At 48.1% G+C, this 18785-nt stretch overlaps 1 protein-coding gene across 1 annotated transcript in view; it reads right to left on the reverse strand.

Annotated features, from left to right (window-relative positions):
- Window positions 1–18785, reverse strand: part of ST14 (ST14 transmembrane serine protease matriptase) — a 182332-nt gene that overhangs the window by 39132 nt on the left and 124415 nt on the right. Inside the window, exons 6-10 of the mRNA XM_069614136.1 lie at window positions 17576–17611; window positions 15840–16080; window positions 13035–13174; window positions 7130–7230; window positions 2358–2467 (exon numbers count right to left, since the gene is read on the reverse strand). Coding sequence (XP_069470237.1) covers window positions 2358–2467; window positions 7130–7230; window positions 13035–13174; window positions 15840–16080; window positions 17576–17611 — 628 coding nt within the window. The remainder of the gene's footprint in view (window positions 1–2357; window positions 2468–7129; window positions 7231–13034; window positions 13175–15839; window positions 16081–17575; window positions 17612–18785) is intronic.

Genomic DNA, 18785 nt, shown 5'->3' on the forward strand with positions numbered 1-18785 from the left:
ATTCTGGCCTGGAAGGAAAAGACACCAGGTCAGAGAATGTAGTAGTGTTTGGATTTTTGCTGGCAGGAGAGTATACCAGTGCAGAGAACTTTGTCGTAGTAAGCCTGACAAGTGAGTGGACCAGGTGGAAGCTTGAAGTGTGGGGGGGGTGGTTAACAATCTTTAAGAAGTAGAAGAAGCTACTAAAGTGTTGTGGATAAATGCAGAATCATCCTGTCAAATTAATATCTTTGAAGCAAAGGTTGTGTGATTGTGAACTGCTGCAGAAGTATTTAATATTGTCAAGCAAACGGTTTTGTGAACTGTTGCTGAAACACCCTGACAGAGACCTTTTTGTTGAAACCAATGAATGAAGGAATTATTCTGTGCTGATGAGAAGTTGTTTCAAGATCTTTGTCACTAGTAGAAAGAGAAAACTTTGCTGAACACTTGTGAACTGTTGGTTGAATACAATCTTGGAACTTTTGTTAACAAGGCGGAACAATGCGAACCAGAACTTTGTCATGATAAAAGATTTCCTGAACTTTTGTTTGGAAGTACCGAACAAAAATTCACCCAGTTTAGAAGGATGGACCGTGTGACTTACATCACGTTGACTGTGATGTAAATTTTACTTCTGCATTGGTTACTGTTGAACTGACATATATTATCTTCTTAAATTGGAATGTGTTTAAGTGTGAGGGACAGAAACTTTTTGTTAGCGTCTTTTCTTTAGTTTATTTCAGGCAGGGAAATCCTCGTCAGGGTAGGGATAGTGAGGCGTTGATCCAAACCTTTGCGTTGATAAAATGGCACCTTTTAACAAACCATCACAAAGTTGTCCACCTCATATTTCTGACCCCTCACAAGGTCCACTACCAGAGCTTTGCAGGGGGAGCAGGGGGGGGGGGTCTCGAGTCCCAGCTGGGGTTCAATTCAAAGGAGACCCTGTGTCCTGGAGAAAGGCTGTGCCCATCAAGCCATGGGAAAGGTGCTCTGGTGCGGTTCCTCTGGAGCACGCAGGATTGTACTTTGCAGAAGCAGATTCTTTGTCTTTCTTGGGCAAGACCTTGCTCTTGATGCTTCGGGGCTTCTTCCAGCATTTGGACAGCGTTCAAAAGAGACGAGCAGAAAGAAGGTGAAGGAGAGCTTGAAGAGACTGTTTGCAGCGCTACAGCTCAGTCCCTGTCCCAGGTCAGATTAAAGGGAGAGCAAGAGTGTGCTACCCAAGTACCTTCTGGGGCTAAATCCCCGATTCCAGCCACAGATCATGAGCATAGAGGGGTTGCTGCTCCCTGGGAGGAGCTAGAGAAACAGAGAGAGAGGCATTCAACCTACTGCAGGCTCAGTCTAGGAGGGCGACCTTCGGCTGTTGGGCCACCCTCGGCTACTGGGTGAGAAGAAATTCTGTATGACAAGCTCTTGTGCAGCTGGGGGTGTCGGTGGAGAAATATCATACTGGAAATAGTCTTCCTTCTCACATAAGGCAGAGGCATGCAATATTTGGCTCTCTAGATGTTTTGGACTACAACTCCCATCAGCCCTCGTAAGCAGTCAAAGGTAAGCAATCACGGAAGCAATAGTCCAAAACATTGAGAGCCACAGGTTGCCAACTCCCAACATTCTTGCTCATAGGCATGAGGTACAATGACCTTCAAGAAGCAACATGGAAGGACACCCCAAGGTGCACGGGATGCTCTATTCCAGGACATTTTGCACTGGAACACTGGCTTCCGTTTGATCTTGGGAATAGGGCTTTGGGCTTGTACCATATGTCCTGTTGATGATTAAGGAATTGGGTGCTGATTCGTACTCCCATTCACTCATCACGTTACTCCTCCACATTCATTTCTTAGTTAATTACTACCCGATGAGCTACTAGAAAGTTCCTTCACTGCTGTGCAACCCCCTCTAAGATCACGCCGAGGACACCATGCTTAATTTTTGCTGGGCATTGTACAAGAATGACATAACCTGCTCCTCTCCACAGGTCTATCATGCTCAACCAAGAGGATCAAGAGTGTGTACCCACATAGTAGATATATCGACTATTTAAGTGACTGGGACCTTGCTTTGGGGCGCTGGTGGTCAATACTATGCGGTAGCAACCTTATCTTTGGGGGTGTTGGGGGGGTGGCTGGGCTCTTTGATACCCCATGCACTGCTTCCAGGCATTTGATCGAATAGTTGGTGACTCTGCCCAACCCCCAGAGCCTTCCCCAGTGACCCCACATAACGTGCCTTCACCACAGTACGCACAAGGTTCTGTATTCTAGAAGCCACAGAGTGGCACCTCTTACTCTGCATCATCTACAATTACAACAATTTGCAGACCACCACTTCAACCTACAACCACGGCCACCACAGACCCCACTCACCTTTGTCCATTGACCTCGACGTAATCCTTTGTGCACGAGCCGAGAGCGGTGCCCGGCTCCACCAAGTAGAAAAAGTTAAAGCGGACCTTCACGTTCTTGTTATTGGGAACCTGTGAAATTACAGAAAGAAATCAGGCTGGACCCAGACACCAACAGCTTTGTGAACGAAACTTGGCATTAGTCCAAAAATTGTGTCATTAGTATTAGTCAAACCCGCCTTGCCTTGATCCTAGTTTAGGATTACTCATGTCAACCCTTAAAATGGAAAGGCAAGTAAATGTAGCAGTGGATATAACAATCAAATAACATTTAGGTTACATAACAAATATGGGAAATTTATCTTGGAAATCTTCTACTGTTGGATGCAGCGTACGCATGACAACGTGCACATCCATTGACGCCTGTGTCGCATCTAGCATGGGAGCAGCAACACCTCTGGACTTCCAAAAGTGACTGGACAAAGGGCAGCTCTGCCTAGACTCCAGTCCAAATGCTTCCCTCGCTTAGGTTTTCATTCATGTTCTGTTGGATCAACGTATCAGAAATCCATACCCCAAACTGACCAGTCACAGTGCTTACCTTTCTTGCTTATCCACATAATTTAATGTACTAACAATTATTTGCATAAAACAGAACTGTTCCCGCTGAGCAGACAATGAAATACAAGCTGCAATCAAGGACTTAAAAAAACGTAAACAGTCCGGCCAACACAAAAAACAAAAACATAGATCTTCCATACTGAAAGAATGCGTCTTAGGTATAGGCACACGTGAAACGAGGCATGGACACAGAGCAAGTATGACGGGCATCTACCCTCATATTTTCTAACTGCCTCGCTCCAGCCGACAACAATGCACCTACTTTCCTTCCAGCTCTGTGACAAATCTAGAGAATTCATCCCTTCGCCCCAAGGGGGACACCCCACCCCCCATTGTGGGGTTAGGGGGAGGTGAGCCTGCTCCTTAATAACCTCTCTAGGAGTAGAAGAAATTGGGATCTTAATGGGAGGGACTTCCCCCCCCCCCTTAGGAGACAAGGACCCCCGTTCCTATGAGGACCTCCCTTAAGCATGTCACGTGATGGCATACATGGGACTAATTAATATACCAAATGGTTTCAAGTTCACAGACTTGACTGAAGAGAAAAATAACTTGAAGCATAATTAGGAAGAAAAGGAAATTGCCCCTTTAAATGAGGGCCTGCAATTAACTGGTATGAGTATGTTGAAGGAGGAGTCCACGCCGAACGAAAGCGAGATAGAGGACCGCATACGCAGGGAGCAGAGGCTCGCTGGATGCACAACACCGGACCGAGGTGAGACAAAGGTAGACACAGAGCCTGCAACGAGGAGGCCAGCGCCGAATGGCAGAAGGAGACGCTGGAAGCCCAGTGTGTTCGAGAAGGGAGAAACAGGGGTGATGGGAGCCCAAACCTTGGTGGTGGTGTGGCATGAGGAGTTCTAGGTGAGTAGACTACCCATCCCACTAAGCCGACACCACCAGGCACAAACCGCAACAAACGGTCCGGTTAACCGGGGAGGTACCGAGGCTTCATGAAGGAGAAAGAGAACCGCAAGAAGAGAAAGGCGATGAAACCGAACCAACCATGCAGAGGAACAAAAGAGAAGGTCAGAAGCCAATATGGGACACAGACGTTCCCACGGAGCAGAGAAGGTAACGGGGAGAACAGGAAGACTGGGGGCCAAAAGGGGCTTGTTAAGTAATCATATATACTCATCCCAGTATAAGTGACTAATACTTGAAAGAAAAGTCAATTAACTTAAACTGTATTAATGTGGGAACGAGAATCACAGAAGACCCTGAGAGGGAAACCAATAGTGCTTAGGGATCACTACTCCAGGAAAAGGGGGGACAATGCCCATTATTCAATAACGAAAGAGTGGAATATACCAAAGAGAAAGCATTGTGAACTGAAAGACAGAGAAACCTCCAGGATAAATGATATACCAACAAGACCGGGCTGGAAAGAGCTGAACAATGACTGTCTGGAGAGCAAGAGCCACACAGGAAAATATACTTTCCAAGGGTATTCAAAGCCCATTTGCTAGGATCCAAAGATTCAACCAAGGTTAATGAAAGACAGCTCTAAAAAAGGAGAAAAGCCAACAATAGCTTGAGAAAACTATGAATTGATAAAGAAAGTAGCGAGAGACTGTTTAAAAATGTCAATATCCAGAGAAAGAAAGAAGACAACTGCAAGAAGCAATCATCAGGAGAAGGGAGTCATTCTCCTGAAGGGAGTTATTCTCCTGACCTTAGTTTCTTTAGAATAATAGGAGGTTCAGTTAGGGATAGTTTTGGACAGCAAACATATTCCTTTTGGACATTCACTGTCGACTTAGTAAGTACAATAGGTAGGAGCACCCCGTAGTCATAGGAAAAGATAGGCTTTATACTTATTTAAACACAAGCTGGAAATGTCCTCGGGGGTGTTTGCGTCCTCCTCCTGACCCGCCACAAATCCAACCTAGTTCCTCCCACCCAATGAGGTGAATGAAAACCTACCCCATCTTTAAAGATGCAGTGCCCTTTTAACCCATTTCCTCGATCCATACAATGGGTCACTTGATTACTGTGAGAACCCTCAGGTTGAACAATCACGTCTTCTTGCGCTGAACCGCCGGTACATAATCACTATCTAACCATTCACGTTCTCCCGAACACCCTCCCAGCACTATGTGAGTCTTTGTGCCTGTCAAGTGGAAGTTCACTTGTACTTTTGAAGACCGAACAGCTCGCAATAACGCTCTTTCCTTCTCTTTTAGCCATGATCATGTACCCCTGCATGCAAGTTATGGCCTTTAACTGCTCCACTGTTCTATTGGCTTGTAGCCATAGTGGAGTTATATGCGTACGTTAGAATCCTAGGTATTCTGCAAATTACCAAAGTCTTGGCCACTTAAAAGGTCAGCCATCGTAGGCCATATGCTGTAAAGATTATGTCAAGTGCTAGATTTACAGGTGATGCGGCATTTCCGTATGTCTTAAATATTGGTCTCGCACCATCATACCCATGGCAGGTGGTACCGGCGTCATGTGTAGGGGCCCAGAGCAATACTTTGACCCATTTCAAGAGTTTCGTCCAGAAAGGAGTCAACCATTGGCAACCACACTTTTAGCTGTAGTAACCAGTTTATGGACACAATATTCCCCTGTGTCCCTTAAGAGCCAGAGGTATTGTGTTGCAACGCCTAGTTAAAGGAAGAACTGTCATGGCTTTTGAACAGAATGTAGGAGGGTGCACAAACTATTTGGATCTATGTTCATGGCTCAATGAGATGCACCTGAAGGATTTGATCTGCAACTCTCGAATTCAGCAACATCCATAGGCTTCACCGCTGACAGCAGCCTGTCCTTACAGAAACACCTGCCCAAGAATGCCCAAACGGCATGGCTCCAAATCTCCAATTTCCGCAAGATCAAACCCTTCATCCCGCCGCAGGACTTCCAGACCATAGTGCAGGCTCTATGGGTTTTGCATGTCGATGTGGAAAATGACCTTGTGGCACGGAATGCCCCCACAAATATCCATTTCTGTAAAGCTCTCAAAGCATGGCTTTTTCAAAAATACTGGATGAAGGACTAATCCCGATGAATGCACAGACTGACGGACAGAATGCAACTCAGAGTACTGCTACTATCAAAAAGGCTACAGCCATGCAAACTCTATACACACCCTGTCCAGCACTGCACTGCTCGAGCTATGTACATTCTTTAAACAATACAAAAAACAAAAAGATATCGTCTTTGGCTCAATGTTAAGTCGTCTTTCCATTTACCCAACGTTAGGCAATCTAGAATAACAGCCAATTTTGGGTAAGAAACCACAGCTGATCCAACATCTCATGCTGACAGCTTCAGGGTGTGCATGTTGTCCGATATAGTTGATTTAACTTAACACTCTGTGACAGAGGACCTCGTTGTAAGGGAAAGTTTTTCTAAAGTCCAACTAAGGGCTTCATAAAACCATATCTGAGGCAGTACAAGACTCCAATCTTAGTATTAGGCTGTACCACCGGAGTTCAGGGTAGCGTAGACAGAGCAGCCAGGCTTATTTTAGGAGGGAGAGAGGGCTGTAGCTTGGTACAAGGAAATGGTAGTATACATATGGTAAAAAAAAATGAAACACTATGTATTGTAAAAAAATATAAATTATTTATTTAAATACAAGTAGGCCAAGCTAAATCTTGGGTTACTAAGTACTAGAACATCTCATATAAACACAATTATAAAAACCAACTCAACACTTGTGGGTTACAACACAAAGTATAGCCTTATTTAGATCACAATAAGCAGTCAAGGTGAGTCAAACCTACAACACATTCAGAATGGAAGTTAGCTAGTCTTGGGGAGTAAAACCAGATTATTTATATTTTTATAATACAATCAGTAATTCAAGGGTAGTAGACCCTGTCAGTCATGCATTGACACTCGGTTACAGAAATCACTTAAAAAACCAACCCAGTTACAAGTATCCACTTTGTAACAGATATTACTTTGTAGAACACAGTTCAGAGCTAGTGAAGTAACTCATACTTTTTGGAGGGGCCTTAAGCTACATAATAAGTAAGAACACTCAAACTTCTGACCAGCACACACTGCTGGTATACAACTTGGATCCAGAACCCTTGGCGAATCCGGACGTAAGCTACTACTGCCCCAAACAATGTGGGAAGGCAGCACATACATCTCTGCAAGCACATTTGGCTAAAGAGGCGTCTCCCCTCCACACCGTAAGCTTCTCAACAGTACCTGTATGTCCCACGTGCAGTCAAAATCCGGCGGGTAATGTCCAGGGTAGTACGGGGATGAAATGTTGCCGTTCACCTCTTTAAAAGTGCCACCACAGATCGCTAAAAGGTGGGAAAAAACAAATCGGGTCACTGATGGTCAGTTGTGGCTATCACGCGTCAGTGGGAGATGTTGCGGAAAACGGTGAAAGACACACTGGGAAAAGGAAACAGGCAGAGCGAGACAAAGAGGACGAGAAGGAAAAAGAGGAACAGCAAGAGCGCGAGAAGGACAGAGTATGTCTCAAAGAAATCAAGTCATGTGAGAGACAGAAACGGGGAGGAAGTGGGCGAGTGGGAGCAAACGAGAGGCGCAAGAGGAAGAGAAACAGAAATGGTGAGGAAGTGGGTGAGCGGGAGCAAATGAGAGGTGCGAGAGGAAGAGTAAGAGAAACAGAAACGGAGAGTAAGTGGGTGAGTGGGAGCAAACGAGAGGCGCGAGAGGAAGAGAAACAGAAATGGTGAGGAAGTGGGTGAGTGGGAGCAAACGAGAGGCGCGAGAGGAAGAGAAACAGAAATGGTGAGGAAGTGGGTGAGCGGGAGCAAATGAGAGGTGCGAGAGGAAGAGTAAGAGAAACAGAAACGGAGAGTAAGTGGGTGAGTGGGAGCAAACGAGAGGCGCGAGAGGAAGAGAAACAGAAATGGTGAGGAAGTGGGTGAGTGGGAGCAAACGAGAGGCGCGAGAGGAAGAGAAACAGAAATGGTGAGGAAGTGGGTGAGCGGGAGCAAATGAGAGGTGCGAGAGGAAGAGTAAGAGAAACAGAAACGGAGAGTAAGTGGGTGAGTGGGAGCAAACGAGAGGCGCGAGAGGAAGAGAAACAGAAATGGTGAGGAAGTGGGTGAGTGGGAGCAAACGAGAGGCGCGAGAGGAAGAGAAACAGAAATGGTGAGGAAGTGGGTGAGCGGGAGCAAATGAGAGGTGCGAGAGGAAGAGTAAGAGAAACAGAAACGGAGAGTAAGTGGGTGAGTGGGAGCAAACGAGAGGCGCGAGAGGAAGAGAAACAGAAATGGTGAGGAAGTGGGTGAGCGGGAGCAAATGAGAGGTGCGAGAGGAAGAGTAAGAGAAACAGAAACGGAGAGTAAGTGGGTGAGTGGGAGCAAACGAGAGGCGCGAGAGGAAGAGAAACAGAAATGGTGAGGAAGTGGGTGAGTGGGAGCAAACGAGAGGCGCGAGAGGAAGAGAAACAGAAATGGTGAGGAAGTGGGTGAGCGGGAGCAAATGAGAGGTGCGAGAGGAAGAGTAAGAGAAACAGAAACGGAGAGTAAGTGGGTGAGTGGGAGCAAACGAGAGGCGCGAGAGGAAGAGAAACAGAAATGGTGAGGAAGTGGGTGAGCGGGAGCAAATGAGAGGTGCGAGAGGAAGAGAAACAGAAATGGTGAGGAAGTGGGTGAGCGGGAGCAAATGAGAGGTGCGAGAGGAAGAGTAAGAGAAACAGAAACGGAGAGTAAGTGGGTGAGTGGGAGCAAACGAGAGGCGCGAGAGGAAGAGAAACAGAAATGGTGAGGAAGTGGGTGAGTGGGAGCAAACGAGAGGCGCGAGAGGAAGAGAAACAGAAATGGTGAGGAAGTGGGTGAGCGGGAGCAAATGAGAGGTGCGAGAGGAAGAGTAAGAGAAACAGAAACGGAGAGTAAGTGGGTGAGTGGGAGCAAACGAGAGGCGCGAGAGGAAGAGAAACAGAAATGGTGAGGAAGTGGGTGAGCGGGAGCAAATGAGAGGTGCGAGAGGAAGAGTAAGAGAAACAGAAACGGAGAGTAAGTGGGTGAGTGGGAGCAAACGAGAGGCGCGAGAGGAAGAGAAACAGAAATGGTGAGGAAGTGGGTGAGTGGGAGCAAACGAGAGGCGCGAGAGGAAGAGAAACAGAAATGGTGAGGAAGTGGGTGAGCGGGAGCAAATGAGAGGTGCGAGAGGAAGAGTAAGAGAAACAGAAACGGAGAGTAAGTGGGTGAGTGGGAGCAAACGAGAGGCGCGAGAGGAAGAGAAACAGAAATGGTGAGGAAGTGGGTGAGCGGGAGCAAATGAGAGGTGCGAGAGGAAGAGTAAGAGAAACAGAAACGGAGAGTAAGTGGGTGAGTGGGAGCAAACGAGAGGCGCGAGAGGAAGAGAAACAGAAATGGTGAGGAAGTGGGTGAGTGGGAGCAAACGAGAGGCGCGAGAGGAAGAGAAACAGAAATGGAGAGGAAGTGGGTGAGCGGGAGCAAATGAGAGGCGCGAGAGGAAGACTAAGAGAAACAGAAACGGAGAGTAAGTGGGTGAGTGGGAGCAAACGAGAGGCGCGAGAGGAAGAGTAAGAGAAACAGAAATAGAGAGGAAGTGGGTGAGTGGGAGCAAACGAGAGGCGCCAGACGGAGAGTAAGAGAAACAGAAATGGAGAGGAAGTGGGTGAGTGGGAGCAAACGAGAGGCGCGAGAGGGAGAGTAAGAGAAACAGAAATGGAGAGGAAGTGGGTGAGTGGGAGCAAACGAGAGGCGCCAGAGGGAGAGTAAGAGAAACAGAAATGGAGAGGAAGTGGGCGAGCGGGAGGGGATTGAGATAGGGGAGCAGAAGATTGGGAGAGGCAGGAAGACCTTGTAAACCATATGAAGAACGTGGCGATGGAGGAGGGTCGCAAATGATGTTGGTTTCAAACCATGCAAACGCCAGGTTAAGCTGAAGAGTAAGGAGAAGACGGCCTTCCTGCAAAAGCAGAGGAAAAGGGAGGGCATTCCAAGCCGTGTGGGCCTCATCAGCCATGATGTTGATGCTAGTGGAGAAAGCTATGGAGCAGAGAAGGTGACTTATCCCAGAGAAGCCCCCCCATTTCCCCCTCTAGTCAGAATGATCAGCAGGTCCCTCATGAAGAGCCCTCAATGTCCCATTCCTTAGAGACCCTCAGGGATGTGCTGCAGTGGGGGCCGTGGGCTAGGTTGCAATTTGGGTCTTGGGTTTAGCAGTGCACGCGTTACTTAGTCAATAGGAAAAAGGATGCCAAACCAAAGTGCATCTTATGGAGACGGCGGACAGTCTTCAGTAGAGCGCATCACTCACAATATCAAACACGGAAACGGACACGGAACTAAAAATAATTAAAAAAATAACTTAAAAAATTAAACACGAAGAGGACATCGAACCGGATGGTCTTTACGTGTGCTACAGAAACTGTGGTGCAAAGAAATCACTAACTTTGCACCTTTTGACCTTTTGTAGTATTAGCAAAATGAGTATTGTGTGATAGGATGTGGGCTGTGCTGGGTGAATCTGCAGGCAATGGGCTGCCAGTTTACACATCTGAAGACAATGGGCTGCCAGTTCATTGCAGTGGTGTACACATGTGCTGGGTGAATCTGCAGGCAATGGGCTGCCAGTTCATTGCAGTGGTGTACAACTGCCAGTTCACTGCAGTGGTTTACACATCTGCAAACAATGGGCTGCCAGTTCATTGCAGTGGTGTACAAATGTGCTGGGTGAATCTGCAGGCAATAGGCTGCCAGTTCACTGCAGTGGTTTACACATCTGCAGACAATGGGCTGCCAGTTCATTGCAGTGGTGTACACATGTGCTGGGTGAATCTGCAGGCAATGGGCTGCCAGTTCATTGCAGTGGTTTACACATGTGCTGGGTGAATCTGCAGGCAATGGGCTGACAGTTCATTGCAGTGGTGCACACATGTGCTGGGTGAATCTGCAGGCAATGGGCTGCCAGTTCACCGCAGTGGTTTGCACATCTGCAGACAATGGGCTGCCAGTTCATTGCAGTGGTGTACACATGTGCTGGGTGAATCTGCAGGCAATGGGCTGCCAGCATTGCCAGTTCAAAGCAGTGGTTTACACATCTGCTGCAGTGGTTTGGTTTCTCACTGCAGTGGTTTACACATCTGCTGGGTGAATCTGCAGGCAATGGGTTGCCAGTTCACTGCAGTGGTTTATACACTTGTGCTTGGTGAATCTGCAGGCAATGGGCTGCCAGTTCACTGCAGTGGTTTACATGTGTGCTGGGTGAATCTGCAGGCAATGGGCTGCCAGTTCATTGCAGTGGTTTACACATCTGCAGGCAATGGGCTGCAAGTTCATTGCAGTGATGTACACATGTGCTGGGTGAATCTGCGGGCAATGGGCTGCCAGTTCATTGCAGTGGTTTACACATGTGCTGGGTGAATCTGCAGGCAATGGGCTGCCAGTTCATTGCAGTGGTGTACACATGTGCTGGGTGAATCTGCAGGCAATGGGCTGCCAGTTCACTGCATTGGTGTACACATGTGCTGGGTGAATCTGCAGGCAATGGGCTGCCAGTTCATTGCAGTGGTGTACACATGTGCTGGGTGAATCTGCAGGCAATGGGCTGCCAGCATTGCCAGTTCAAAGCAGTGGTTTACACATCTGCTGCAGTGGTTTGGTTTCTCACTGCAGTGGTTTACACATCTGCTGGGTGAATCTGCAGGCAATGGGCTGCCAGTTAATTGCAGTGGTGTACAGATGTGCTGGGTGATGTGAATCTGCAGGCAATGGGCTGCCAGTTCACTGCCGTGGTGTACACATGTGCTGGGTGAATCTGCAGGCAATGAGCTGTTTGCGCATGCATGCAAAGAAAAAGTATTCAACTGGAAGCAATACCCACCCCTTCTGTGCCTGGGTCAAAAGGAGCTGCAGATTAAAAGTTACATTTTCTATTAAATGAAATATTGCAATACTTTGGTGCTTGTTCTACGCTGATCTGGTGCCTGATGCCCTGTCATGCTTTCTGCTGAAGAAAGGGAGAACGAGGACTAAACAATTGCCATGTGGACACTATGTGGAGGTTGTCAAACAAGCCTATACCCTCGACCGGTGCTTATAGCCCCCGGTATTGCAAATGGGTGTATATGTCATTCACTATAACATGGGCATGCCCCCGACGTGGGGGCGGATATATTCATAACCTGTTTGCATATTGTTGTGCAACTCCTGTCTTCCAAGTGAAAAATACAGTTTAAAAAAGAAAAGAAAGGGAGAGCGACTATACTGAAGAAGACGCTCAAGAGACAACCCGAAAGTTTAAGTGGCGGAAAGAGAATTTTAAGAAAAAAAGTATGAAATAAAGGAGAGCTTGACCGAACGATTTATATTTGACTGTGTTTATATGTAGAAATATGTATGTTTAGATATGTTTCACAAGCATGTGTTTATTGTACAGCGCCCCGGCACACTGGTTTCCATGTTGCACGTAAATAGAAACTGGAAATAAGTGATAGATAAATATACATAGAGGGAAAAAAGAAAACCAGAACATGATTAGTGGTGTGAGAGTTGGAAATAAAGAGACATTGGGAAGAAGAGACTGTGGGGGTGGGATGGAGGGACATTAGTGTGAAAAGGTAAGGCAAAGGCTCATAGAAAGCAACAACAAAATACAACGAAAAGAGGCCTCCAGATTGAAAATAAACACAAGAGAAAGAAAAGTAAAGAAGATAGAAATAAGCATCAACAGGAAGAGCCGCCAAGAAAGGAGAGAAAGAAGTGAGGCGGAGAATGAGAATGAGAACCAGGGCAAGACAGAGTCAATGGACCAATGGGAAGCCATTTAGGCTCCACTTATAGACACATGGGCCCTCCAACATCAGTGTGCAAGAAATGTGTCGGAGAGCTAATGCTCGCTCCAGCTAGACTTAAATAAGGTGACAAAAATTATCGAAAAAAGCATGCACAAAACAATGATGGTCAGAAAGTGAAAAAGAGAAAGAGCGATCAAGAAGAGGAGCTTCAAAAAGTACCATAGAAAAGCTGAGCGACAGAAGTAGTACATTGAGAGGAACATTGCTAACAGAGGAGGACGTCAAGCAAAAACAAGATTAGGAAACAAAAAGAAGAGGAAAGAACCCGCAGGAAGGCGGTGCTTATAAAAAGATGTTCCTTACGCGTCTTCTTTGGAAGTTGGATGAATTCAGCCATGAAGCCAGGGTGACGGCCCACACCATTGGTGACCAGTGACACCAGCATGACGTTCTGCGACGACAGGAAGGTGAGGTTATAAGAGGAAGGGTAACTGCCACACAAACTGAAACAAAAATAAAGGATTGGTTAGGTGGGAGCTTCGAAAGGGGAACTCCTGCTGGTGTAGTTGCCTGGATTTGCCAGCAGCGATTCACCACACTTGCAGTATTTGCAGCATCACGGTCAGAGTTATGAACCATTTATTGTCTCTGTATGTTTGCATGAGACAGGGCAGTCGAGCAGATAGAAAAGGGGTGGCGTGGAGAAAACACAGAGGCTAGAATGTAAATGGTAATTTCCAACAAGAGTAGGAGGACACGAAACTCCAGAGAAATTCAGATCTTGCCAGTGGCCGCGTGCACTGTGTGGGCGGGGCTCAGGGGGTGTTGGAGACACAGAGGTACACTTCTGGGAGAAAAGACCAGGGATTCCAGCCACTGTCTCGATAACCGGAAGACCGCTAATCATTGCCCTACGCGCAAAAGTACCGGCACGGCACAGAGCACAGCACCCAGGCAAGCAAGAGTGAGGCGCGTTTGAGAAGGCCCAACATCCTAAGGAACTAATGGCCATCTCCAGACGGCTCCCTGCCCTCATGTGCTAACTCCCAGATGCTTGCTGCACATGGGTAATAATGCATCTAAGCAAGGCGCAAAAGGAAAAAATAATTGTTGTAGGGGGCTAAGAGAATGACAGTGTGAAATAGATGTTGTCTACAGAGGATAACGATAGGAATTAGCATAATTGACCTAAAACATTTGACCTAAAACATTTGATTGAATTTGTCCTTTTTCTCAGTCGAATTTAATTAAATATATATACGGGGTGGGTAAGGGTATAGATTAGGTTGAGGGGAATTGGGGGTGAGTTGCGGGGGTCTCCCCCTGCATTTTAAACCAATAAAAAGGTCAAATAAATTCGATCAAATGTCATTAGGTCAAATTTTTCGGTCAAATGGACCCAAACCTAATGATCGGAATGCAGGAAGGGGGCCAGGTTTGCCTGGTTAGGCCCTTTTCGTGCTTTCCGGTGACTTCTAAGCCTTTTTTTAATGCATTGCCAGGCCAAGTTATGATTCGCTCTATGTGACTTCAAGAGTTTACCCTCTTCACCAACCTAACCATCGAGGTCTCCACTGCCTGCATCTCGCCTTAACATGCTCAAATTCTGTGTTCCAACGCACAGTAGGCTTCCCAATTAAGCCAACTCCACATTGTAGCTCATTCAGCATCGAGAACACTGTTATTACTGTCTCTGCTGCAGTTAAAACCCTCAGTGTATACCTGGACTCGACCTTATCAACGGAAAGACAAGTTCATCTTCTGCTGCACTTACGACAAAAATCATAAATGCAGTGAAACCTCACCTGTCACCAAAAAACTGCCCCAACATTGCTAGACCCACAATTGGCGCAAAGCTGGACTACTGTAACATCCTACTCCTAGGCACTTCCGCCAGAAGCATTAAACTGCAAACTGCGCAAAACCAACGCCCTTAGAGCTGCCCTAAGTATCTCTAGGAGAGAGCACATCTCAGGCGAGAAAAGATGCCCAATGGCTCCCGATCAAAGAGCGCATAACATTCAAGGCCCTCACGATCACACACAGATGCCTCTCTCAAACCGCACCAGCCTACTTAGCAGAAAGAATACACCAGGTACCCATCCACAGACCAACACTTTACCAATACTCTCACCTACTTTCAGTCCCAGCATTCAACAGAGCCAAAGCTGGCGGCACCAGCTTTGAAGTACTAGCCCCAAAAGCTTAGAACGTCCTCCCACTCGGCCTAAGAAACAAAGACTCTCTCAGGGTTCAGAAAGGTGCTAAAAACCAAGTTATTCAACTAGACAGGTGCCAGATTATTTCCGACGCTGTTCCTCTGTAACCTCGGAACACCCCCTCAACACAGTCATTGAATTTGTACTACTGCCTCTGAAGGATCTGTCCTAAACTGCATTTAAGTGAATAAACTGTAACCGCGCCACAATGCTTCCGGGCCGTTCAGTGCTTTATAAATCGAAATAAATAAATTGCAATTACATACCCTCTACCAGCAGACACCAAACATTAGAACACAACATCTCTACAATAACTTACAAACCTCAGTGCCAGCCAATGCCCCCAAGCACCAAAAGGTACACAAGGCATCAAATCAGGACACAGACACCCAGAAACTGACTCCCACGCAGAGTCCTTGGTACTTTGGGTATATACACATCAACGCAACAGCATTGCTATCTTGAGGTTTTCTGTCGCTGCAGTTACCCAACCGACCCGCTACTCTTTCAGGTCCGTCAGAGCGCCTGGAGTCCATGCTAATAGATGAGGCAACATAAAAGTCTAAGAGTGGTGCCGAAAAAAGGGACAGGAAAGTGTAAACTATCAGTCAGCAGGAAGGCTGCAAGCTGCTACAGAAAAGTCCCGTCTGCTGAATGAGAGAGCGCAGAGACCGAGCAGGACGGGTGGAGTACACCCAGGAGGAGAGGCAGCAAGATCTAGGGGGAAAGGGATGAAAGAGAAAGCAAAAAGGAAAGAACAGAGCACATAATAATGAAAGTAGAAAGAGGATGAAGAACGATCAGAGACAGAACAGGGAGGAGTGAGAGACAAGTGGGTACCCAACCACAGAGGACAGACCGAGGCACGGCTATGAAGGTGTGGTGGGAACACATCTGCGCAAGAGGGAGGAGGGAAGACTCTAGAAGCAGTCCAGGCATCAGTACTCACCTCACGATGGCCCGAGGCTCTGCCGGGCTCAGGGAGTCGTAGATCTTTACGTAATCATTGTCCTTCACCTGGCATTGCTCCAGGTGAAAGGTCCGAAACGAGAGACTGATGACGTGGTCGATGTCTGCACGCAGGATCCACTGGCAGTTGGTATTCGGGGGGTATGGGCTATTGGGGAAGCCTGGGGTCGAGAAGGTGGTCTTGGTGCCCACCTTGGCATGCACCCCGAACTTGCAGGTATCTAAGCCAAAGAAAAACACAGCAGGCATCGAAACTCATTCAATCAATTATTTCAGGTCACCAGATGGTCCTTCTTTGTCTTAATAGCTTTGGCAAAACGTACATTCTTTTTCAAATGGCTATAAAGCTGCCCCCCCACCCATTCCCAAGACAGCAAAGGGGGTGACAAACATTTATGAGATCCGCTTTCCCTTGAGTTTAGCAGAGGGGCGGGTGAAGCGGCCCCCTCTTTACTCAGGAGGGCTCCCGTTTCCCTACATCAATGGGCAGGAAGGCTTCAGAGCCCCTCAGTGGTGCCCCCAAGTGCCTGCATTCTAGTTGCAGCCCCTTTCACTTCCTCCTGGCACAGGCCCTGGGTCTATGGACCGAGGCGCAATTGCGGAACCCTTAGCCTCGCATCTCTCGCCTGGGCCGCCTTCCGCATCTCTCGCCTGGGCCGCCTTCCGCATCTCTCGCCTGGGCCGCCTTCCGCATCTCTCGCCTGGGCCGCCTTCCGCATCCCTCGCCTGGGCCGCCTTTCGCATCCCTCGCCTGGGCCGCCTTCCGCATCCCTCGCCTGGGCCGCCTTTCGCATCTCTCGCCTGGGCCGCCTTCCGCATCCCTCGCCTGGGCCGCCTTCCGCATCCCTCGCCTGGGCCGCCTTCCGCATCCCTCGCCTGGGCCGCCTTCCGCATCCCTCGCCTGGGCCGCCTTCCGCATCCCTCGCCTGGGCCGCCTTTCGCATCCCTCGCCTGGGCCGCCTTTCGCAGCTCTCGCCTGGGCCGCCTTTCACAGCTCTAGTCTGGGCTGCCTTTTCCCATCGCTCTTCTGGGCTGCCTTTTCCCATCGCTCTTCTGGGCCACCTTTTCCCATCTCTCTTCTGGGCCACCTTTCCCATCTCTCTTCTGGGCCACCTTTCCCCATCTCTCTTCTGGGCTACCTTTCCCATCTCTCTTCTGGGCTACCTTTCCCATCTCTCTTCTGGGCCACCTTTCCCCATCTCTCTTCTGGGCTACCTTTCCCATCTCTCTTCTGGGCTACCTTTCCCGTCTCTCTTCTGGGCCGCCTTTTCCCATCGCTCTTCTGGGCTACCTTTCCCATCTCTCTTCTGGACTACCTTTCGCATCTCTCGCCTGGGCCGCCTTTCGCAGCTCTCGCCTGGGCCGCCTTTCGCAGCTCTAGTCTGGGCCGCCTTTCACAGCTCTAGTCTGGGCTGCCTTTCCCAACGCTCTTCTGAGCCGCCTTTTCCCATCGCTCTTCTGGGCCGCCTTTTCCCATCGCTCTTCTGGGCTACCTTTCCCATCTCTCTTCTGGGCTACCTTTCCCATCTCTCTTCTGGGCTACCTTTCCCATCTCTCTTCTGGGCTACCTTTGGTTTTCAAACAATCTGAACTTGGCTTCCCTGTAGTCCTACTTCTATTTCCCTGGTGGTTGTGGTTTCAGGAGAAGCAACACAAGGCTTCCATCTCAGCAGAGGGACTTCGAGTGGGGAGCAAACATATTCACAGGGAACTTACTGTCTTTCGGGTCTTTCAGCATCCTCAGGTCAACAGCTGTAGGGAAACAAAAAAAAAAGTCCAGAGTTTCAATGTTTATGCTCAAGGAAGGTACTGGCATTATGCAAGAAGTTGATTTCTGGTTCTCATGCGAGTCCGCGGTTCATGACGATTCCTAGGCTTTGCATTGCATTTAATGTGCCTCCGGCTTCTCCCATGTTCTTGTTGAAGGCCTGCTTTGCTGCCCTGTTCTTGGAACCATGAACAGGGAAGCAAAGACCTTTAGCAAGCAGAACATGGGAGAAGCCAAATGTAATCTTAAAAAACTAGGAATATTCGTGAACCGCGCACTCGCATGAGAACCAGAGATCAACTCATTGCCCTGTATTTTCCTTTCAGTTTCTCCTCCAAGTCACTCGCCATCACCTACGGTCTCCTTTTCTCCCCCTTGATCCTCCCTTTTTACCCCCTTGGCCCGCAGCCTTGGTGTTACTTTTGACTCTTCCTTAAACTTTGCCTCTCGCATCTCTCCCACTGCCCGTACCGGCCATTTCTTCATTTTTAAAATTTGAAAGGTAAGGCCCTTTCAAGCCTTGCATGTTGCTAAACTTCTCATTACTTCCCAGGCCTTCACTATTGTTCTGCTCTGGTCTTTGGCCTTCCTTCATCCCATCTTACTCCCCCACGTTCGGCCTTTAATTTGGCTTCTTTTCTCACTCTCCCCTCGCTCGTCCATTGCCGAGTCTCTTCTCCATCTCTTTCCGCCCCCATGACTCGTCTTTTCACTCTTTGTATCGTTTTTTGAGAGTTCTCATGGCGTGGCTCCCTCTTATCTTGCTGCACGTTTTCCTCTATTCACCCTCACGTTCCCTCCGCTCTCAGAATCTCCACCTTCTGCTCTCCTCGACTGCCTTGAGCCCCTTCACAGTTCTGTTCCTTCTCTCCGCTATCCCCCTAATACTGGGGCGTGCCATCGCCCAATATCCGCACTTCTCCCTCTTCATATATTTCGTTCCCACCTGAAGGCCCAATCATCTGGCCTCTATTCTTTAACCCATGCCGTGCTGTTCGTGATTGGATTCATGTCATATTTTGTATCAGTCTTGCTCTATGTTCCGCGTCTTGGCGAAGGCACTCAAAATGCAAACTCAAATTCCACGAAAATGCCTACAGTTCCGCTCAATCAGGTGCATCCTTCTAGAGCGAAGCTTCCCACACCGGACCCTCGCCA

Source organism: Ambystoma mexicanum, chromosome 9, assembly GCF_040938575.1.
Source record: "Ambystoma mexicanum isolate Mex_15411 chromosome 9, UKY_AmexF1_1, whole genome shotgun sequence".
NCBI classification, from domain to species: Eukaryota; Metazoa; Chordata; class Amphibia; order Caudata; family Ambystomatidae; genus Ambystoma; species Ambystoma mexicanum.